Raw genomic sequence first — 25284 nt, forward strand, 5'->3', positions numbered from 1 at the left:
TTATCTGAGTGGGTCCTAAATGCAGTCACATGTATTCTTACAGAGGGAGGCAAAGGAAGATTTGAACACACACAGGAGGAAGAGAATGGAAAGTGCAGAGCAGACAGAGATTTGATGATGCATTCCTTGAAGATTAGAATAATCCAGAGACAAGTTAAAGAAACCTAGCTGCCACAGAAAGAAGCTAGAAGAGCCAGAGCGCTCCAAAAGCCTATCCAGGGACCATGGCCCTTCCAATACATTAATTACAGCCCAGTAAAATTGATTTTTGACCTCCAGAACTGTGAGAGAATGCATTTTTGTTGGCTTAATTCACCAACTTTATGATAATTTATTGCAACAGGCACAAGAAACTAATATAGCCTTCATGTTCAACTTCATGCCAGTTTGTGTGTCTTCTAATTTTTAATAAAGTACTAACTTTATGTTCTTTGGTATGCTTTCTCATCCTGCTTCTGATGCATTTCTAAGTGTGTAACCTTTGGTAAATCATTTATCTTTGCTGTTACTCATTTTCCTGATGTATAAAATGGGGATGATAATAGTATCTACTTAATGGTTATTTTCAAGGCTTAAGTTAACGTTTGTTAGGAGCTTAGCAGAGTGCTTAGCACTGGTAAGTGTTGTGTAAGTTGATATTAAATAAATATTTTATTTTATTTTTTAAAATATTATTTATTCCACAGAGAGAGAGAGCACAAGCAGGGGTAGCAGCAGAAGGGGAGGGAGAAGCAGGCTTTCTGCTGAGCAGGGAGCCTGATGCAGGACTTGATCCAAGGACCCTGCGATCATGACCTGAGCTGAAGGCAGATGCTTAACCAATTGAGCCACCCAGGCACCCTTAAATAAATATTTTAAAAAGTAGATGAAACATTTCGAGGGAAGGATTATAGGGAGAGCTGTAGAATGATGGTTTTCTCCCCTTTAACTATCTTCTGTCACATTTTCAAAAAAAAATGATTTGGAAACGAACCATTAAAAAATTCTATTTATGCTGCTTTTTTTAAAAGATAGTGTTTATTCAAAAGACAGACACATGTTGCCATCATATGTTTAAATCTCTGACAATTATTTACATATTTAGGAAATAGTCTTTTAAAATTTTGAATGGAAAAAGTACCATAAACATCATTTCTGTATAAATGAAGTCTGATGAAAAAAAACCCACAAGTCAGTCAATATGGGACAATAGTGTTTTTAATATAACAGAATGAAAGTCTTTGGAAAAGAAAGGAAATTTTTGTAGATTTCATTGATTTCTTCAAAAGTATCTGGTAAAAGGAAAATAACATATTAGTTTTATATAATAAAATTATAAAATTATACTTACAAAATGTTGTTTTATGATTTTAATGTTAAAGGACTATATTGAAAGGTTACCTATAAATCCATACTATGATTAAGATGCATATTTAAGAGACTCAAGTTTGTTTTCTTCTATCTTGTGTATAATATGCACACAGTCTTGTAATAATTTATTTTGAAATGCAATGTTCATTCAGTATTATGCTTTATTTGCATGTATGTCTATATTATACAGGATTCCCTTGTTGCAAGGGCCTTGGGTCCAAATCAACACAGTCTTCTGATACTGAATAATGTGAAGTAGAATTCCTTCTCTGCCTTAAGAGACTTTTCCAGAAAAGTAGCACACTTTCTCTGTTACTTGTTGTAAATTTAGTAATTAATTAGTGAGAAACTAAATATAAATGCTTACTGAAAATATGAAATTATTAAATTTGTCTAATATCTTGAACTAATTTACCAACCAATATCTTTTGATCTTATATAATAGTAAAATATGTAAAAACCAAAAGAATATAGCAATATTAAAATTTGAAGCTTTTTAACTGCCTTGGCAATAGCTGTTTTAAGAGACATATAACTGCCCTCACATTTGATTTTCAATTCTACTTTAATTACTGATGTCACCTCAATAGAAATTCTGATTTGGCTTGTAAAATAAAGCAAAATAAAGCCTTCACATTTTATGTCCAATTTTATAATAGTAAGATTGGAACAGCTTTGGGAAGGGATGATGGAGTAAGAACTTGGAATGAGGGTAACCAGTTTTTTTGTTCAGATGAACTCAGGTGGAATGAGGACAAACGAGCTTTTTGACCAATTCCTTTCTTCCCGGGATAATGTATAACAGGGGGTGGAAGGCATGTTTGCAGCGGGGAGGGGTGGGGACTGGGAGATTTCAGGTCTAAATTATTGTTCATGTTTTCTGAGGCAGTCTTTCCTGGTGTGGGGTAAGAAGGGAAGCTGAATGCATATAATACAGAATGATCTGTGTCAACTTTAGCAGTGGTTCCTCTCATCCATAATTCAACCCCTGTGCCTCCTATGGAAGTTTCTTCCTTCTCTTGACTACTAATATTTTAGAATATTCATCATAATCAATTTGGATGAACTTAAGGGAGAACTATCTACTCCTGAGTTACTTACACAGGACGTAAGTTTATAATTGCAGAAGCTCTAGGATACAGGACCAATGCCTCTCCATACTCCACTTTCTTGTTTTCATGTAGTCAAAATATATTCCAAGGTGGTTTCAGATGATGAGATTTAGTCTATTTAATGTGTGATTTTTAAATCTCAGTATCATGTATGACTTACAGAAATAAATGTTTGATAGTCTCTTTTCTAGAAAATTTCATTTCTTTTCCTAAAAAAAAAGGGTCTTTCATGCATGATAAAATTTATTTCATTTTATAATATTAGGCCTATCTTTCCTGAATAATCTTTATTCTCTAGGAAGTTATATCTTGGTGATCTCTTTATAACTCATATTTAGAATACTCTATATCGCCTCCATATTTAGCTTTTGAAAATAGAAAACTGGTCAGATCATTCTTCTCAATGAAGAACCTTGATAAATTCCTTTGGCTAAGGAAAATTCCAAATATTTAGCAGTGTTTTCAAAGCCCATTTTTATCAAGTCCTATTTCTTTTTATCCATATTTTCCAACATTTTCCCTCTACCCCCACGTGAGCCACAGCATATGCTTATAAATGGAAAGTGCTTTGCAGCAAAGAAAACTGAATGGACGTGTTAATGTGTGGAGCATTGTAGAAGAAGGCTAGCTCTTTTGACTTCTCTGGAGCAATTTCAGACAAATTTTAACTTGATCCTGATCTTTATCCAAAACAAAGAAATGGGAAGAAAATTTCTACCTCCTTGTAGGAAACATTGCTAGAAGCATTCAATTAGTGGCAGTGTACTACAGAATTTATTCACTGGTTGATTTAAGCTCCCAATTCTTTTCAGCCTCTGCCCTGAATTCAGAGTATCTTTTATGTAGTTCGGAATCCCACCTTCCCTTTTATAAAATAGCCCAATTGCTTGGACTGCATCTACTAAAACTTAGGGAATAGGTGCTTCTTAAAGATTTTTTTAAAAATGATTGTTTCAAAAAAAAGTTTAGAGAACTATACTTTAGGTCAAGATGAGTAACAAAAAGTGGTTTTACCCTCTTACCAGGAACAAATTTTTTAAAATATACCAAACATTGGAGAAGCAGCAGTGTCTTGAGATCTGAACAGTAAGTGGTGAAGGACAGTGGTCTCTAAGAGACAGGAAGCAAATGAAGTGAACCCTATGATTGTCCTAGCTTACTGCCTGGACAGTTTCCAGGCCTTCGTGAAGGGAGATGGAGGTAGGAGTCCAGGATGACAAGTCAGTTGAAATTCACAGGGCAGAGTATTGGAGAGGAAAGAGAGGGACAAAGATAAAGATACAGAGATCTAAAGAGGATACCCTCATATTTTCAACTGAGTATAGATTATTCATATGAAGATACCACCTGAAGCCAGGTTTAAAGAAGGACTGAAAGACAAAATGGAACAGTATCTGGTGCTCACAGAGGGCAGGGAAAAGTTTTTGATCTCATAAGAGTAAGAAATCTCAAAATTCACAGGACATAAACTTGAGTACTCAGAATGAGTTGATCTCTGTAATGGGAAAAATTAGCCTTAGATAAAAATGTTTCTTGTTACTGCTTGAAAGCCTTAACAGCATCATAACCTAATGCCATCCTAAAATAAAGCTCATGAACATGTGTATATGTGAAAAACAATGTTTTCCCCTAATATCAGAAACAAGGCAGGGATATTTATTTGATCACTTTTATTTAACATTGAACTGGAGGTTTAAACCAGTACAGGATGCATTAACAAATAAATAAATGGAAATAAATCAGTAGCATCCATTTTGGAAATTAAGATGTTTACCAACAGATGAATGGGTAAAAAAAAAAAAAAAAAAAGATTATGATATGGCCATATCATGAAATGCTACTCTGAAAAAAAAAAAAAAAGACAACTATTGATATACTTATGTGGACAAATTTCAAAATAATTATGCTGAGTGAAAGCAGCCAGACACAAAAGAGTATTTACAGTATTCTGTTTACATACAATTCTAGAAAATGCGAATCAGTCTGTAAGGACAGAAAATAGATTAGAGATAAGAGAAAGGGGAGGGTGGGATTTTTTTTTTTTCCATTGGTATATGCATATGTCAGAACTTACCATGGTGTACACTTTCAGCACCTGTAGTTTGCTGTATGCCAATTGTATCTTAATAAAGCCTTTCAAAATGTTTAAGCTGATATTTGTTTGCTTATGGGGAGATTCCGTTTCTTTCTCTGTCCTACAAATTCCGTGCATTACGGGAGGGAGTAAGGTTTAGGCAACCCACCTAGTCAAGAGAAGTAGAAGGCTAAGTTTCTGAAGCAGCAGGCTCGGCTTCATCAGGCTCTTCTGGCCCAGGCTCAACCGCAATAAGCTTTGGGATGGGAGGTGGTGTAGTAGGTGCGGCTACAAGAGGTGTAGCCATATAAGGTTCAGCAGCCGTTGGCATGGGGGCATTGAGTGGGAAAAAAGGTCCTTCAAGTCTACTTGAGGGAAGGACAAATTGGGAAGATTTCTGAGGAGGAGAAGAGGGGACCAACCAAGTAGTTATGGGAAAGCTAGGAGTGCGGTAGAGGAAGGCTCCAAGAGAACTGAGAATCCAGGGATATGAGGCTATCCCTGTATCAGGGTCAGGATTCCCAGGGTAATTGGGGATTTTATTCCCGGAAGGATGAAAAGGAGCAGCAAAATCGATGTCTGTTTTGGGATAAGGAATATTCAGAGATGGGTTAAGTGGGTAATGATTGCCACTGTAATCCTAAAGGAGAAGCAAAGAAGTCAGTTAAAGTTGATTGTTTATACCCATCCCATCTATATATTACCCATGTTATGACCATGATGCTGTACGATGAGTGAAGATTATTTTTATAAGAATTCCAATTTAGTCTCTTTCTTAGGGCTAATATGCTTCCATAATTTTTGAGATAGAAACTAATAATATCTTGAAAAAAACTGAAAAATCTCAATTTTGGGAGAAATATTTTGTGTTTAGGCAAATCAGAGTGTTATAAACTGAACAATATGCCAGCGTAGGCCAGGAGAAAAATAGAAGGAAAGTGTGTGCACAGTATAGAATTGGTATTTCCAGGCCTTCTCTGGGCCCTCTGCCCAGCCCACTGCTGTCATTGCCCCCCAGATGTCTTTTTTTTTTTTTTAAAGATTTTTTATTTATTTATTTGACAGAGAGAGACAGCCAGCGAGAGAGGGAACACAAGCAGGGGGAGTGGGAGAGGAAGAAGCAGGCTCATAGCAGAGGAGCCTGATGTGGGACTCGATCCCGGTACGCCAGGATCACGCCCTGAGCCGAAGGCAGACGCTTTAACGACTGCGCTACCCAGGCGCCCCCCCCCAGATGTCTTAAGTGCCCCACCGAAGCGTTCACTTGGTTACACCTCTTCCAGGCGCCCTTTTGATCTCTGCCCCATCCTATAGCACCCTAGTCCACTCATCAAGGCCAAGCATCTCAAATTGTTATTAAGAAGGAAAGCACACTGGATGTGGATGAGTGACTACTGGCTTTTTTTAAAAAAATTGAGATATAATTGATTATAGTTCATACCATATTGTATATTTGAACGTTGTTAAGATAGTAGATCTTAAAAGTTTTCATCACAAAAAAAAATTTAAAAAAATAAAAAAAGTTTTCATCACAAGAAAAAAACCATAACTGAGTGATGATGGATGTTAACTAGACCTTAATGTGGTGATCATTTTGCAACATCTAAGCTGGCTTTTCACGTTTAATTCTCCCTGTGTTGTTTGTGTTTTAAATGAGATTATTAACGTTGCCGATGCATTCACTATTAAATTTCAAATGATTTCTTCCCATAGAAGGACCTCTACAACCTCCAGTTGCCCCAGATTTGTCTATTACATATATGTGAGACTGGCGGGGAGCTCCAATATCACAAAATCATGTAGGAATTTACGGAAAATTAAGACATTTCTTGGTCTCACATCCACAAATTTTATTTCCTTTCATAAATTTGTCAGTTTTCATGAGCAATTTTGGTATATATTGGTTTATATATCAAGATCCTAGATTCTTTGATTCATTGCTATGAATTGAGCTATGGCTCAATTATAAACATTTAAAGAATTTTAAATGTTTATAACAAATATTTTAAAATATTATAAACTATATTTAATATCATGTGCTTATGTTAATGCTAGCCATTTGACACTTTCTTTACATATATTCCAAATTAATTTGTCAATAGCAGACACCATTTATGAACGTAGATCCAGTTTTTGTATGTTAGAAAATATTGCTTTCTTTATCAACAGTACTTTTCTATGATATATAATTTTGTTTCAGTTTAAAGCATTTAATCTAAAGTTCAGGCAGTGAAACTGGACAAGATATCACTATGAATAGGAAAATTACAGTATATATAAATACACATATGCTTATATATGCATTTTTAATGAGCCCACCATAGCAAGCAAAGAACGTGTTTCTAAATTACTTACTTAGCTTTTCAAGAAAAAAAAACCATAATACTGAATTATTTAACATTATAAGATAGAAAATACTATTTTTTGAAAATACTATTTTAAGAAGAAAATAATATAGACCACATTTTAATATCTTAAAATATAAACAAATATGAATATATTTTACCTCTTCACCAGATGAGAGAACTTTCTAAAACAACAAAGAAAATAATGTTTATTTTAAATTCCATGCCACTGAAAAATACTGTTCTTTAGATCTCTACCTACCTTCAGAGTGAGTATAACTGACTCTCCAAGTATAAACTCTCCAAGCAACTTGGAGTTTTCTTTCTTAAGTGATAGTCGTTTGCCTCGTTTTCCTGTGACTATGTAGGCTCCTGTTATTCTAAATACATTCTTACAAAATAGATATACAGTGGCCAATATTAATATTCTATTAGTGCCAGTGTTTCTACACTATCGTTAAATTTCTCATTCATATTTATTTATAAACTCTCATATACAGGGCACAGTTCTGTGGCCAGTGGCTTATTGACACCAGATATTTACATTAGAACATCGTCTGTGTTTATTACGAAATCCCCCGTGACTACCAAAGCTTTGCAATATAAATTCTCAATAAATGCAGATTGTTCCTCAGTGGCTTTGGAATGTTTTAAGCTTTTTCTTGATGGATATTCAAGAATTTATTTTTAGAAAGTGTAAGATGAGTGCCTACTGTGCACTGTCCATGTGCTAGATATTGGGATCCTAAATATTGGAAAGAACAAACAAGGTTTCTTTGTTCAGATCTAGTTACTACATCTCCCAGGCAGTCTGCCTTCCTCATTAAAATGTAATAGTGTATAAAAAAAATAGTGAATAAAGAAAATGTAGAATTAGACCTTTAAATACAGAGAACAAACTGATTATTGCCAGAGGAAAGGAAGTGGGAGAAGAGGGTTGGAGATACAGACTTCCACTCATGGAATGAGTAAGTCATGGGAATAAAAGACACAGCACAGGGAATATAATCAATGATACTGTAATAGCACTGGATAGTGACAGATGGTAGATACACCTGTAGTGAGCATAGCATAGCATATAGAGAAGTTGAATCACTATGTTGTACACCTGAAACTAATATAACATTGTGGGCCAATTATACTCAAACAAAAAATGGAAGAAAAAAGAAGTTAGTATTGTATGTAATATTTCTTTCCAGTTTAGTTTGGTTTCCTGAATTACTGAGTTAGAAATGCTTCTGTTTGCATCATATTTTCATCCTTAAATATGATGCATGATGCACAAGTGATACAGTTTTCGGAGTGTTCACAGAGACAAATGTCAGTGATTGGTGTTGTGATCATAGAGCCCTAGTTTCTTGTAAGTAAAATATTAACTCTGATAAGAAATACAAAAGAATATCTCATACTGCTTTCATTTAACAGTTATTTTCAAAACCTTTCTACCTCTTTGCCATATGTCTCATGGTATTAGGTGGAAAGTGTGCACATCCAGACCACATCTCTTGGCTTTTCTTTGCTAGATTGTCATGTTTATCTGCTGCATACTCGTTTGTTAGGTACAAGTATAATTTTCTTAGCATCCTCCTGTCATCCAAATTTGAGGCAAAAGTGACAAAGAACTTAAAAAAAGTCTGCTATCAGTTCATCGATGAATGCAGTGGTCTCCCACATAGGAATAATCTGTGGGTATTTTCTGCCCAGAAGTTTTCTAGCTCCTTGGGACACAGTTTTCCTGCTAGTAATTCCTAGATCATGCTTTCTTCTCTAATCTTTCATACAAGCACAACCTTTCCAGATTCTTCACTTAATTTGTTCATGTAAGTTTAGTAGATTGTCATAAATTCTATAGAGGCATGAAGAGGAACCCTGAGTGTAGCGAAAACTTTATCACACTGCAGAGCTAGTGCGCTTACTCAGTACTTCTGCTCATTGAAAATAAATAAAGACCTTATGGGAAATAGATTAAACACAAATATATTTGTATTCCATAAACATTTTTCTATCAAATAAGAATAGATTGATAACACTAATATTTTAACAGCAATAGTGTCACAAAATTGCATTGTAAAGAAATCGGAGACTTTTAAAATGTAAAATGCACTTTAAGGTAAAAACAAATACGTTCACATGTAAATGGAAAAAAGTTTTACCTCGTCAGGGAAGTGGAAGCGCTTCTAAAACAAAGGAAAAATTAATTCACTATGGTTATTTATTTGAAAACATCTGTACCCAGATTTCCATATTACTGAAGACTTGTACAGTCTTATTAGTATAGTTTATTTCTTTTTTAAAAATAGTTTATTAAAAAAAGATTTTATTCATTTATTTGAAAGAGAGAGAGTGAGAAAGAGAGAGCACAAGCGGGGAGGGGGGTGGGGGGGCGGAGGGACTGAGGGAGAGGGAGAAGCAGGCTCCCCACTGCGCAGGGAGCTGACTCTACTCTCTCAGGTTCGATCTGGGATCAACATATGTTTCTGACCTCAATAGTTGCCATAGAAAGTTTAACTTTGGCTGAAGGATTTTTGGTTTGTAATTTGTAAATCTTACCAACTAAAAGATCATCTGGCTGTTATTCATATATCTGGTTTTGCTGCTATCTTTCACTCCCAGGTTTTGTTTGCATTCTTTGTGTGTGTGTGTGTGTGTGTGTGTGTGTGTGTGTGTGTGTGTGTGTGCCACTTGCTTACACTTGCAGAAGGATCATATATTCACTTGTTCTCCAATTAAGCTTCAGTATATTTTATGAATTCACCACAGATATGCACAAGAATAAAAAATAGTGTAGAAACTCATCATTTTCTATCTTAAGAATTAGAGTTTAATTCAGGTAATTTTAGGAGATGAAATAATATCTTTAAATTTGCCCAGGATAATAACAATAATTGAAATAGTAGTTAATAATATCAAGTAGCATTTGAGTTCCTAGGTACTCTGCTAAGCACTTTAGATAAATATTTAATCCTGAACCATTCTATGAGCTAAGTGTGGTAATTTTCTCCTTTTACAGAAGAGGCTATTTAGCACACTCATTGGCTAGGATTAAGAATTTTACATCAGGTATCTCTTACATCAGAGTCTCACCTGTTTATGCTACATTGAAGGTCATTATGTCCATTGATTTTCACTCCGTCAGGTATTCCCTGTGACTCTACCTAAACACTTCCAGCAACGGAACGTCACTGCCAGAGGAAGCCCAACCCAGCTTTCTATAATTGGAAGACACAAATTCTGTGAAAACAATCTACATGGGATTCTGGTTCCCTGCAACTTTGTTCTCCTCTAGCCTACTGCATTTTTTAACTTTTCCTCGCTGGTTAGCCATCTAGATAACACAACTTTATTATTTTGCTTTTTAAAACAAAAGTTTGGCGCAACAAGCCTTGTACGCATTAACATGTCTCTCTGCTTCATTGTATCAGTGCTATACTAACTTATGTCAATAACATGAATTCCTATCTAGTTGTTCGGTGGTTATACTATTGCTATAATTTAGAAGTCTTTTTACTCACCTTTGCAAAAGCAACACACAGGATGCAGGTCCATAGTAGAAGCTTCATTTTGAGTGACCCTATGAAGATTAAGTTTATAAAGTGGTTGTTTCAGAAAACATACAATATATATCTTAGTTATTTCTCTTCTCCTAGAGAGAGACAAATAAATGCATAGTTTTATTGGTCTGATTAGAAGCACCCTCAACAGAAAATTTGGTCCTGCTATTAACTACTGCCGTTATCTAACAGGAATGATGTTAAAACAAAATTACCTTTTTCTGCAACTGTCTTTCAACAATTAATTGGCTTCTAACTAAACTTCTTTAAGTGGGAGTGAACTTATTTAGTTACTTAGGGAAACATCTTTGCAATTAATTTGTCATGGAAGGCTTACCATGAAATAAAATTGCTTAAAAGTAGCCATTCTGTGGGTGCTGTAGTAGGATTTTCTTTTTACAGAATAATTGGGAGATTGGTATCAACCACTTGGAAAAATTTCCACTCCTAATGTTGCCACTGTATGCTGTGGCATAAACCTTTAGGCTTGTAATCATCCATTTTTCCCTTTCTCTCTGAAAAGTGGTGGGGCAGCCATATGTTCAGGTGTGTTGATTAAGCTCAATTTTCTTCAAAGAAAAATAAAACAGTGTCTAGTTGGTTGTCTTCTCCCTTCTCCCAAAACATAAATTATCTCCACTCTTAACCAAAAAAATATATACAAGACACTTATATAACATTATTTAATATCTCAAAATGTAAAAATATAAATGCCAAGAGGTATTTTATTAATAATGATATCAGGTTTATAATATATTGCCAAATGAATATTCAGATAAATATAGCTAAAGTATTTAATGGGTTATTTCTAATTAGATAATATCTGATTTTTAAAATAATTTCCATAATTTGATTTTATCTTCTATAGTGTATGATTTTTTTGTGAAGTGAAAATGTGTTACTTGTATGCTAAATATATTCCAATAACTTGAAATATTTTCAAGTCTTTGATGAGACCATGAATGCTTTAGTGCCTAATTCATAAAAAGACCTAGGCTGCAAAATTATATTCATGGGGGGAAGCCCTGGAAATTATATACTCCATCCATTTCTCAAAACATATATATATATATATATATATATATATATATATATATATATATATATATATATATATATATATATATATATATATAATTTATTTATTTTAGATCACCTCTTTACCTATTCAGCATGGTTTTGACCACATATTGGATGGTCTTTGCTCTAATGTTGTTTGGTATTATACACCTGGTTTTTTTTTTTGTTGAGAGACTACATAAGAAACCAATAGGTTTTACCATTGTTTTTAAGTTGTAAAGATGCATTGGACAGAGATCTGTGCCTCATTCTCTTTCCCTATAAATAGCACTGGAGAAATTCCTGACAGGACCCAATATCTAGGCTTTTCTTGAGCTATGGATATATTTTCATGCCCTAGATACATTGCTATTACTAATCTCTTGTTTTTGCATTTATTTTTGTTTTTTGCCTACCAGGAATTTTAGTCAAATATCTTAGCCATATTTACAGGGCATTATGGCACCCCATTTGGGAATGCTTACTGCATTTCTGGCTTTATATTATTTCCTCTAGTCTTGCTTTTCCCTTATCAAAATATTTATATCTTTTTAAAAGAATTCTGTTTTACTTATTTTGCAAGCTGTCTTAAATCCTTTTAGAATGGGTCATACTATAAACAAACAGAGGAACAAATTAAGCAATCAAACAAATCTCTTAAAATTGTTTGTAGTGCTAAAATTTCCCTTTGGTGTATTTTAACATTTTTGTAAAAAGAAAATAAAAGTGTTAATTGGTGAAACAAAAATATGAATTTATACCCAAAGAAGATAATATTTTATTCTTCAATATAGATCAGTTATTTTTAAATTAGCCTATATTTCATTGTATAGCACATGTGACCTGAAGAGTCACAATATAAAGTTAACTGATGCATTTATTGATCTCTCTAAAACCATTCCTTTTAGCCTTTCTAGGTTTCTGAAGTAGGAGGATTTAGTTGGCTGGAGCAGATTTTCATACACATGTTACATGGCAAATGTCGAATTTGCCATAATAATAGTCATATTGTCTAATAATTATCTAATAATTGTCAAATTATATGGCACTTGAATAATTTAGAAGAAACCCCCCCCCATCCTACTATTAGCTTGGGAACCTATCAGTTTGATTATATGTCATGGCTCAAAAATGTAGACAAATATAGGTGAAAGAAACTATGTGAGAAAATGCACATTCACCTTTTTTGTAGTGTGCTTGAACAAAAATTCTATATAACTAGTTCAAATAATACCAGCTTAAATTAAAATTATTATATGATAGATAATCCAATAAGCATAGTTTTACTGAATTTGACTTTTGTCTTAATGTGACTATTAATTTAACAAAGGTCTTACGCATTAGCAATTCTATTAAAGATGAATAAGTATTTCTTCTTCATAAAGAATATAAAAAAATAAAGTGTTCCTATTGGAATAATTAACAGCTAACAAAGGATAACTCCATTATAATTTTAGAGTTCTAAAATAATCACTTAAGAATGGAAAAGTCCCAGTTTTAGCAATATTTAAAAATCTTTTCTCCCTTGTCTCACTCAGTTTATTTATCTGTCCATATATCACTTGTGATTTAATACTTTAGAATGCTCCAGAAGTTACAAAGCATTCATGTCTCATTCAAATAACAATTTTCGCTTCTCCTTTTCCTCAGTTTTTTTTTTCTTTCCCTCAAATAGCTTTTACGTGAGGGGGGATGACTTGACTTCAGCTCTTCAGAAGAACATGAGAGTACCTGAGTAAAGCAAACCCACCCTTTTAGGGTTTATATGAACTCCTGAGTCCAGTCTGAACCTAGAGATTAAAAAAAAAAGTTCCCATGATGAGTCTTCTCTTATGTAGTCTTGAAGTGATCATTCAGATGTGGGGTGGATTAGATTTACACAACCCCTGTGTTATTAACTTCTCCAAGCCAGGAGAGAATGTAAATATGCATTTATAGGTACTCTATGAAAGTCTGTCCGAGACCCAGGGGAGAATCGTTTACGAAGGGAAGCATCTTTATATCAGGGCTGGAGGGAGGATACCTTGTTTCCAGGATGGAAACTAATGATGATGGATCTGGTCTTGCTCTGGGCACTGTGCCTCGCTCCCTTTCCTCCAGGGGTAGTTATAGGAAATCTTTAATTTAATGTTACTTCTTCTGTTTTGAAGTAAATCAGCATCATATCTGAAAAAAATAAAAACCTATCAATTTGACTTATTTGGCTATAAATAACTCCCCTCATTTCAGGGAATCCTAAAAACAGGGAAGATCCCAGAATGTGGCAGTAAAAGACAAATTTAGGAACTGTGTTAAGCTTAATTACTAAATACACTTTGCATGTATTGATTACTTGATTGAATTTTGACATTTCTAGAAGGTGTGATGAAGGAATTTTATGCTTGATTCATTTTATGTTAAACCTAGAATAAAATGGATTAACATAAATATTTAAAAAATAACAGGGTGATGTCTATTTCTGTATTAGTGTTACAAACATGAATTACCTACTATGAATAAATATTAAAAACTGAAAGATCTCTTCTGTCCTGTAAATTTATTATTGACAACCAGGTCCTTCTAGTAATATGCGATATAAATAAGAAGTGATAAAAAAAATCGTACTGGTTGGCAGTGCCCAAGTCTTAATCAGAGTAATGGGAAGTGATTTAGCTTGATACCCTCTTGAATCATGGTAAGCGTTGTAGTGTTTGTTAGGATGAGAGAACCTCTTTTCCAAGACCATAATTTTCTTTCTGTGGAATCAGTGAACATAACTCCTCCCCCCAGTAATGGTCTCACAAAAGGAAAAGGGCTCATGTACAACCATTAAAATATTAACCTTATTATCTACTAAAATATAGCAGAAGTCTGGCCTTCAGTAAAACAATTAGAGGGCATACAGGAAGGCAAAAAAAACAAAAAAACAAAAAACTGTCTACAGATTAAAAAAAGCAATCATCAGAACCAGAGTCAGTTGTTAAACTGATTTTCGGAACTCTCAAAGAGATAATTTACAAATTTTTGAATAATATATTGAGGACTCTAATGGTAAGGTAGACAAGATGATTATATAGATCGTTTCAGCAGTGAGGGAAAGTATAAGAGTGACATGGAAAAGCTAGAAATCATGAGTTCACTAAGAAAGAAAAAGAATGCATTTGACTTGGCTCATCAGTAGACTCAAGGAACAGCCCAGGAAGGAACCAGAGAATTTGAAAATCTGTTCCTTTTCTTTCCTTCCTTCCTTCCTTCCTTCCTTCCTTCCTTCCTTCCTTCCTTCCATCTGTCCTTCCATTCTTCTTTTCTTCCTTCCTTTTTTCCTTCACTTGATCATTCACTTAGTCACTTAGTACTGTTTAGACCTTAGAGAATATGAGAAAGGTAACCCAGTGGATAAAAGGTAGTTGGGGGACAACATTAAAATAAGGGCTTTGGAATTTAAAGCTCCAAAGATACCACTTTTTTGTGAATGAAGAAATTAAAAAGGTGTCAACTTAATTAACCCCCTATTTCAGATTGTTATACTAAAAAAAATGGGTGTTATTAAATTATTATTTTGTGATTCAGCTGCATAGGAAACCTATGGAATATATTTGACCGGAAAGAATGGACATGAAAAATAAAGATAACAGTAGCTTTCTTTTGTTATGTACAATGTCATACTCCACAGACAGTAGGTGATTTTAGAATAGTGATGGACTGGAACAGATCCTGTGCTTTTGTAACAGAGATAAGGTGCTTTTTCCTCTGTTACTGACAGCTACACTCTTGGAATTGTCAAGGTTTTTAACTTGCAAGATAAATACTCAATAAAGATATACTACGAAGCATTGTTGCCATAAGTATGCAAGCAATGGCCATATTTCTGTAATGTTTTTCTACTTTCATATTGTTTGAATCTCTTCCAATTACCAATGAAATAAACTTGAATCTGGAAAGAATGACTCTTCAACAAATCCTTGAAAATTATTTAGTGATCTTAAAAAGGAGCTATGATAGCTGCTCTGCTCCAGTTTAATTTACTGTAATAAAATATTAGGTCTGGAATATATGGAATAACCTGGGAATTCATGAACTGGGTCGTATTTTGACAACTAGGAATTCAAGTGAGGTTCTGCCTACACATTGCCCTTCATATTGCCTACATTTTAATTTGGGAAGCCAACAGATATATGGAGATATTCAGGACTCAGTTTGGTTCACCTATCTAAATTTGAGGGACAGCAGTTATAGAGAATGAGGAGCTGATTTTAATTGGCTAATCGTATGTTGCAATTAAAATGGTTAAAGTGAATAAGATCATATAGGAAAAATATGTAGAATTAAAAAGAAGTGACTGAAGCTAGAGTCCTAGAAAATATGTGTAAAGAAGAGGCGTCCATGCAAAATACCTGGAAGAAATAGCTAAAGAAAGAGAATTATAAAAATTACCAGGAAGTAAATCTTAATAGGTCCAAATATGATAGTGTGCCTGTGGGCAACTTATTTTCTACTACAGTTTCCTCATCTGTTAGGTATAATATTAATCATTATTAGTAATGTAATAGTAATTGTTATAAGGTTATAAGGTCAGTTGAGGCAAATATATAAATTACCCTGCACATAGCTGCTCAGTTTCATGTATTATAATTATCATTATTATTTTTACCACAATCTATTAAGAAGGAGAGATTACAGAGAAAATTTTTTAAAAAGCATGAAAAGAGCTATTAGCTTTGAAATAAAGGAAGGTCACCATATTCTTTGAGACTTGAAGGAGACAATCGAAGTTATGTTGAGATTTATCAAGTTATTGAAGTATTGTAGTAGGTGGCAGATAGTGTTTGGGCTTGATGGACTCGATATTGTCTATAAAATGGAAAGGGAAGTTGTTTTTTAGTAGAATTAATTGAAAGTGTAAGGAGAGTTGAGAAAGGCAGCTAACTCTAATGCCAACAAGACAAAGTTTGATAAACACTCTTTGGTGACAAAAAAAGTTCAGAAAACTTACTTTAGGATTCAGCTGCTTGGATGGAGTGGCAGTAGAAATTGAGGTCATGGTTGGGTATTTTCCAGACAGGATTAAGTGCAGAGAGGTAGAAGAGTTATATGTAGTATGAAGATAATATTTGAAATAGTCAAAGTTAAAATCTGAGCTGTGTAAGAAAGGGAGTGAGGCCAGTAGGGAATAGAAAGAATGGAATGTAATCAGAGTGTTAAGGGTTGGAGTGTTCTATGAAGACAAAGAAAACTTCTCTTAGCTTCTTCCTGTTCCACCATTTCACAGTATATGTCATATGTTATTTCCTTCTGAAAAAACCCCCTAGGGTTCAGCCTGAATAAGAAAGGAAATGAAGCTAAGAGGGATTGGGTAGAATGGAATATAATGGGAGGGTTAAAGGGTTGGACTATTCTATGAAGTCAAAGAAAAAGTCTTCAATTTCTAAATCTTCTCACCAAAGACACACATCTTATAATGTCACTCTCCTGTGAACACCCCTCCAGCATCTTCCCATCACAACCAAATGCATAACACAAATTTCTGTTTTTTAGCTCTTTTATTATTTTTTTTTATTATGTTCAGTTAGCCACTGTATAGTGCATCATTAGTTTTTGATGTGGTGTTCAATGATTCATTAGTTGTGTATGACACCCAGTGCTCATCACAACACGTGCCCTCCTTAGTACCTATCACCATGTTACCCCAACCCCACACCACCCCTCCCCTCGGAAACCCTCAGTTTGTTTTCTGGGGTCCATAGTGTCATAGTTTGTCTCCCTTTCTGATTTCTCCCCCTTCAGATTTCCCTCCCTTCCCCTATGGTCTTCCCTGCTATTGCTTATGTTCCACGTAGTAACACAAATTTCTTTTTTTTTTTTTCATTATGTTAGTCACCATACAGTACATCATTAGTTTTTGATGTAGTGTTCCATGATTCCTTGTTTGCGTATAACACCCAGTTCTCCATGCAATATGTGCCCTCCTTTATACCCATCACCAGGCTAACCCATCCCCCCACCCCCCATGAAACCCAAATTTCACAGCTTAATAACCTTCATCTTTATCCCTTCCTTTCTGACCTCTGATCTACTTTCCCTTAACTTCCCTTCCCTCTGTCTTCTCTGGATATGTTCACCCCCTTAGAGTTTTTCCTTACAATACACACATGCACCCACTCATTTGCTCTTTGTGTTTCTTCATTTGTTAGATACCATTAATAGCGGGCCTTGGAAGGTTTATATTCTCAATGCCTGACTCCCTTCTTCAGTGGGACAATGTGAACTGAGAGGAGGATTGAGGGCTCTGGTGAAGGTTTGGGATTGAGGCTGTGGCACATTGTGAGCATGAATAAATCAGAAAGATGGTAGGATGATGGCTGAATAGTACTGTAAACCCAGTGATAACCAAGCTCATTTAAAGTCAATTGGTAAAGGACTCTTTTTGTCATCATTAGTAGCCTAGTGGCAACAATGGAAATGATGATTTCACACCAAAGAATGCAACTGAAATTTTATTTTGGGGGGGAAAGAAATGTGGTTTTCTAACTCAGAAAGAATGATGAAAACATCTTAAATAATCATCAGCCCAGTTTGTATGAAACCACAATAAAGACCCAGTATATTCAACATGAATTAACAGGAAAAGTATAAATGACTCAGGAAATATTATGCACAGTCTTCCTTTGGCTCAATATTTTTGCCTTATTAACAGATCTGTCCAAGCTGGTAGTATGAAGTAATATGGTAGATAAGACAATGTAGAAGATAGCTTTTCCAGTCAAACCTAAAAGGAAAAACACAATACTCTATTATCTACTAGATTTATCTCTAGAAATAATGTCTGTTTGTGTATGGAACCACACAGACACGCGTCCACCCCTTATCTGGCAGAATGTTATTATTTATAACTATTATTAGTTAATTATTATCTAGTGCCTCAAATGATATCTAGCACATATTAGGATTTTCAAAACTATTTGTTGAACAATTAATGAGTGAATAAAAGTTAATCTTCAAGTTAATCTTCTTCAATCTAGCATACAAAAGTAATATTTATCTTTATTTATTAAATGGCAAATATTTACATTTTCAGCCAATTTTGAAGGAATATTTAACTATTTTTATTTTCCAAATAGTTTATTAGATATAAAATGTTACTGCTTCCAATATTTTAATCCTTTTGATCTACTTGAAATCTAGATTTTATTAAAGGAATTTTATTATGCAGAACGACTTTGGGCTGGTATTTTAAGAAATCACTTTACAATTATTAAATTCTACAGAATCTATTGTGCGTTTTTTTTTGGTTTCTCTGTTTCTTTTATAATTTTCGTAATTTTTCTGTCAACCCAGTGTTTTTTGCCTTATTATTTGCCCCACCAGTGCTTTGGTTAGTCTAATTATATGAGAGGACTTAGTTTAGGGCTTAATTCAGATGCATCACTTGACCTTTCTGTACACCATACCCTCATGCCTCTAGCACTTAGCCCATCATATTGCCAGTTCTGGGTCCTTGTCTAGAACAGAGCTTAATGAGGGTAAGTTTGGTATCTTATTTCTGTCTCATGTCTCTCACATGATGGAGCACATGATCAGCTTTTTAAAAATGTAGAATAAACATGTAAATAATGATAGCAAAGGGAATATTGCTATTTATAAAATACAACCGTATTTTCAGTTCTTATCTATAGTAGCTATGTTAGTATTTTCCTCATAAAAGATTATTTTGTGAAGTTGCCTGACTCTTTTTCATCATTAGGAAGACCAAAATGACATGACAAAGCAAATCAAGTTTGTGACAGTGGATCTAAAGATAAAAGTATCCTCTCAATAAATACCCTATTTGGACTTTGGGTACAGTTTGGCATCAGTAGGGGATGGTTTGACCTTTAGGGCCAGAAATCTGTCTTAGACTCGGCTCTTTGACTTTTGCAGGGTGACAAAGAACTTATTTAATCTCCATGGGCCTCAGTTTCCTTATCTCAAATCGGCTTATCATATTAACTACCTCGTAGGTTTTTTGTGAGTATGAAAGTAGTTAATATAAGCAAAGCACTCAGAATGGTGACCAGCACATGGTATAGGCCTTCATAAATTACCGTTATTACTCATTTCTCTGAAACCTACTTTGTCCTCTTGCAGGGCATATAAAAAGAACAAGAAGCAAATTGAATGAGACAGAATTCTAAGATAGGAGATAACTTACATACTGCAAGGAATCTATAAGAAAAATTAAAGGTGAGTACATAAAAGCAACACCGATGTGCATTCGTTTCCTTGGATCTCCACCATGGCTTTAAAGCAATGGATAAAATATCGAAGAGAGAAACTAAGAAAAGTAGCTTCTGGATATAAAAAAATGATGATTTTTCCAGAGAATGATGCAGAGAATTTATTTTAGAATAGCTTGACTTGTCTAGGAAGCTCTCTTGATACTATACATCTTCCACCAAACAGAACTGCCGAGTCTGCACTTCTCGGCTCAACTCAAAGACATGGGTACCCATCTCTGTGAACATTAACTTTGTGACAGTTTCCACCTAGAGCCGTTGCTTCTGGCTGAATGCATCATCGGCTACAAAGAAAATTTCTTGTAATTTATTTTCTTTATTATAATATATTTTATAAAATATTTATAAAACACATGAAAAAGTTACACAGGTAAATTACATTTATGAATCAAGAAGGTATACACAAAATATAAAATATTTCATAAGCCAAAATATCATTTAATTAAAATCGAAACTACTTAACAATATTAAGGTCACATTCTTCACATAACAATTCTATTTTAGGAGTGCCTAGGTGGCTTAGGCAGTTAAGGGTCTGCCTTCGGCTCAGGTCATGATCTCGTGATCTCCAAGTCTTGGGATCAAGCCCCACATCAGGCTCCCTGCTCAGTGGGGAGCCTGCTTCTTTCTCTGCTCCTCACCCTGCTCGTTCTCTCTCTCTCACTCTCTCTCTCTCTCAAATGGATAAATAAAATCTTAAAAAAAACCAAAAGGAATTCTATTTTAGAATATTGTTTAAATTCTAGACATAAAGGCACTTACCAAAATCAAGTAGAAGTTGTTAATTCAAGAATCTTAAAGGTGCCTCTTTAAAAGAGAAAGAAATGGTGTATTTTCGCTAAATTTTTATAATAACAAACAAACAAAAATAATATTTACACCTCCTTGGAAATATTTAGAACAGATTTTAGGCATCTCACATTCAACTACAGATACTAAATTCTTATTTTCTCTAATAATGTGGAAGTAACTTTAAATGTTATATGTGAATCAAAAAAACTAAATCATATTTTTAAAAAAATAGCCTGAGAAGTGAAGTGACTTACTCAAAATCAAAAGCTTATTTATGTCAGGTCTTCTGATTCTAAATTCTATATTGTTTTTGTTAAATTGTTAGTTTTCTAGGTTCAATTTCTTGCTCTCTCACTTATTCTTCATGTTGAAAAAGAATATTTCCTAAGTCCCATTTTTAAAAATTAAATAAAGGGAAAATGTTAAATAGAGCTTGGACTACTTTTTAGAATTTCAGGTACTTATGTAAAATGAAAATAATATTCTCTGTCTTAACCTACCACTAAAAACTGCTGTAGGAATCAACTGAAATCTTATAAGCAAATGCTTCAGAGATTTAAATACAATGTAAATGCAATTTATCATTTTAATTATTTTTATAGCTGTGTTTGCTCTTTATGATTTATAATTTAATTTCCAGCCTAGAAATTTTTATTTAATTTTGTTTTAGCTTCTACTGAACAGAATCTGTTGAAATTTTATTTCTTTATTTCATTTCTTTAGTTTACTTTTACTACAAAAAATAAGTCTATTTTTTAAATTAAAAATAAAAAGGGAGAATATTTTTTCATGTGTCTGTTAGTCATTTGTACTCTTTGCAGAACTGTCTGTTCCTGTCTTTTGCCCATTTTTTGACTTGATTATTTATTTTTTGGGTGTTGCGTTTGAGAAGTTCTTTATAGATCTTGGATATCAACCCTTTATCTGTACTGTCATTTGCAAATATCTTCTCTCATTCCATGGTTTGCCTCTCAGTTTTGCTGACTGTTTCCTATGGAATATTACTCAGCCATCAGAAAGGATGAATACCCACTATTTGCATCGACATGGATGGAACTAGAGGGGATTATGCTAAGTGAAATAAATCGAGCAGAGAAAGGGCATTACCATATAGTTTCACTTATATGTGGGACATAAGGAATAGCATGGAGGACATTAGGGGAAAGAAGGGAAAACTGAAGGGGTGGGAATCAGAGGGAGAGATGAACTATGAGAGACTATAGACACCAGGAAACAATCTAAGGGTTTCAGAGGGAAGGAGGATAGGAGGATGTGGTAGCTGGGTGATAGGTATTAAGGAGGGCATGTGTTATAATGAGCACTGGGTGTTATATGCAAATAGTGAATCATTGAACACTACATCAAAAACTAATGATGTACTGTATGGTGACTAACATAACATAATAATAAAAAAATAAATAGGAGAGCTTACCAGAATGGGGATAATTTGATAAGCATTTATCTTAATCTGATTCCATGGCTTCGTTGTTGTCTGATATGGAGAAACTGTCTTAAGATATTGGGGCAAGGTGAACTTCTGATAAGATTGGCTGAATTTGTTCTAGAAAAAAATGTAAGTAATTATCCTAATGTCGCATGTACCAGATGATACCTGGACATAACCAAAGAAACTAAAACTTGGTTTGTTTGGATAAATTCTAAATGATACTAAACAGACCTAACCAAAGAAAAGTTAATTCATGCAAAATTTTTCTATATTTTCATTTGTAGAATAAACTGTAGAATTGAAAAATTCTTTGGTTAATTCAGACCCCAAAGCCAAAATTCTTAAAAAGAAAAAGCACTTGCAAGAAGGCAAGAGGATAATTTCTTCATTTACTAGGGTAAGTGTCTCAGATTGTGGTTGCATTTCCATGATTGGTAGAAAACATGGTTTCCTTACAGTTATATACATAAATGTGTGATTTAACTTAGTAGGATCTGTGACACTGAGCCATTATTAACGTTTCTGAGTGTCACTGACCTTGTAGAAGTAAATGAATTAATATAGATGGCATAGTGCCATCACCTATTTTATGATTAATATATATTCCCCTCTTCCATGTTCTATTTTGAACCATCTGTATGGACCTGACTATAGATTATTATAGGGATTAAAGTTAAAATAAAAACAGTGGCATCAACTTCCAGAATAGTTTCCTATTTTTCCTATTTTTACAAAATGGTGGGTTTTTAGAATAACCAGGGAATAATGGTTGGGTAGATACATGGCAATGATACAGTTAGTACTATGGGAGAGTATTTTTCTAACGTTTTGACAGAGTATAAGGAAGAGTTTTATAAAAATTAGAATTTATTAAAGATAGTTGTTGAGAGCAATGTAGCTCAACAATGTTCATCCAGTCTGGTTGTGTTATAAGTGTTTATATGGGAAAATTTACCCAAATTCTTTGGTAATTCTTTTCTTCTTCAGTCATCTCGGTTTTCTGTTAATAACAAAAATAAATACAAAAAATACAATGGGGTCATATTTTAATTTTGTTTGAATGAATACAAAAAAATACAAAAAATATAATGGGGTCATATTTTAATTTTGTTTGAATGAAACTTACTTACTTTAGTGGGTACTTCAGTTGACTCCTTAAAGAAGGAAAATAAGAATCAGTTTTACTTGGATAGCCCACCAGTAATTTTATCTATGTCATTATAGTAGAGAATTAGAGCTAATTATTTTAATAATTAAGGGCCAAGCCACGGCTGCCAAGAAACTTTATAGGAATTTACTATGAATTAAGTGAGTATCAATATTCACTGTCAGAGCGTTCTGTCAGCATTATGATACTCGACTGAAAATATGTTTTATTTCAAATGTTCTGTTTATCTACATTGTTCATATAATGTCAAAGTCTAATAGAGTATAGGCAGTTGCAAACTGTATACAAAGGGAGAATGAGTGAGAGAGAGAGAGAAGAAAGAAAAACGAAGCAGGCCTGTGGAGGTATGTGGCAAAGCCTGCTTGCCATTTCCTGGAAGACCTCTGTTTTTTTATCAGTGGCCACAGGCCCACAGTTGGAGATGGAAAGAAAAGGTAAAGCATGCTTCTGAGGCACGGAGGAGGGAGATGTTGGGCTGTGCGTTAGGCCACAAGATTCTGGGCTACAATCCATGCTTCATTTTCTCTTGAGATGTTTTCCTATTGTGCTCATCGGTTTGGCTTTTTTACCACAGCAGATGCTCTTGTACCTCTGATTTACCTAATTCATAACCCGATCCGATATTCAACCCCCTAAACAATATGAGAGAGAATTGGGGTAAAAACTATGGTGAAGGTAATTACAAGATCCTGATTTGGCATTGGCTTATTTTAAAAAATGGATATTCGCAATGAACCAGAGTTCAGCTATACATGATCAAAAGTGTGAGACAGAACAGCACTCTTGACTGTGCAGATAGTTCGTTTCAAATCTCTAAAATGATTTTGAGTCTGTGTATAAAGGTTTTTTTTTATTTCCAGTATTTCCTTTTTGGGTATTTTGATGTGATTCTGTTAAAAAATTAGGAATACCTAATTTACTTAAAATAATTGACCAACAGCAGGGAAGTACAGTATTTCTCAATAAACTATTAGGTTGTTTCATTTTAGAAGTATCCTTTCAAACCTCACTAGAGCTGCTAGAAGAATTTTTGAGGAAAAAAATCATCAGCAGCATTATCATCATCAAAATTGCGGGACCAAGGTAATTGAATCCTTAGCAGTATATTCTTAATATTTGTGAAATTAAAGATCTTTCTCATACTCTAAGGATGTTAGTATGACAGGTGAAAAAGAAGGATTGTAGTAAAGTTTTCAGTTCAAAAATTAGTAAAAACCAGCTTGTTTTTTTTAAGAAACAGTGGAAACCACATAAAATTTATGCTACATGGAAGGGTCTTGCTTACATGGAAGGACTTAATTGAAAGAATTTAGGATAATTGAGAAAACTAACATTAAGAGGTAGAGAGAAATTGTATTTATAAGTAACTTAAAATTATCATTCTTTTTTTATTAAAAGAAGAGCATTTTAGATAGGCCTATTACTATTTTAATATTAGTTTTTAAAAGTATGAATTAAATATAGCTTTATATAGAATCAATATCTTACCATATCAACAGTCTTTGGGGTTTCCTTAAAGAAATAAAAAGGAATTAGATACTTTATTCTCACTGTATTGGTTATATGTAATTTCCTCCTGAATATATAGAGGAAGAAAAACCCTCTTTTATAAAGAGGAAGAATAAATGTAAACTTATTTTTATTGATTCTTTTCATCGCTGTTGTGACACAAAGTAGCACTTTTGTGTCCCTAAGATCTAAGATCATGTAAGGGATATAGTACTTGCTAAATACATATTTATTAAATGAATGGTGAATGACATCTCTCATTAATTAACTGATAAATAGATAAATAAATTGTTATTTGGTATGCATAACCACATTCATTTCCTGTTTATATAACTATAACATAAATAATACTTATTATATAGCCATAACAAAATAAAAATATCTTAAAAATATATTCAATATAAGTGGCTTTGATTTACTTTCTGAGATAAGCTTCCAGATTCCTTAAAAATTCCTTAAATTATAAATTTTAATCTTATTTTTGAAATTGTTATTTTTTTTTCTTTTCTTTTTTGGACTTTTATTCATTCTCAGGGATGAAATAAATAGGACTAACACCAGGCTATTTCTCAGATGATGTGAAAATGACTTTAGTCATTTGTGATATACAGGAAGACATGTAAAC

The 25284-nt window shown here is 33.8% G+C and overlaps 1 protein-coding gene across 1 annotated transcript in view; it reads right to left on the bottom strand.

Annotated features, from left to right (window-relative positions):
* Window positions 1-4726: 4726 nt before the first annotated feature.
* PRR27 (proline rich 27) overlaps window positions 4727-25284 on the bottom strand; it is a 29639-nt gene continuing 9081 nt past the window's right edge. Inside the window, exons 8-12 of the mRNA XM_087863914.1 lie at window positions 24639-24662; window positions 23113-23136; window positions 22938-22982; window positions 21968-22096; window positions 4727-5176 (exon numbers count right to left, since the gene is read on the bottom strand). Coding sequence (XP_087720040.1) covers window positions 4727-5176; window positions 21968-22096; window positions 22938-22982; window positions 23113-23136; window positions 24639-24662 — 672 coding nt within the window. The remainder of the gene's footprint in view (window positions 5177-21967; window positions 22097-22937; window positions 22983-23112; window positions 23137-24638; window positions 24663-25284) is intronic.

This window comes from Ursus americanus, chromosome 8, assembly GCF_024610735.1.
Source record: "Ursus americanus isolate L20-20 chromosome 8, mUrsAme1.1.p, whole genome shotgun sequence".
NCBI classification, from domain to species: domain Eukaryota; kingdom Metazoa; phylum Chordata; class Mammalia; order Carnivora; family Ursidae; genus Ursus; species Ursus americanus.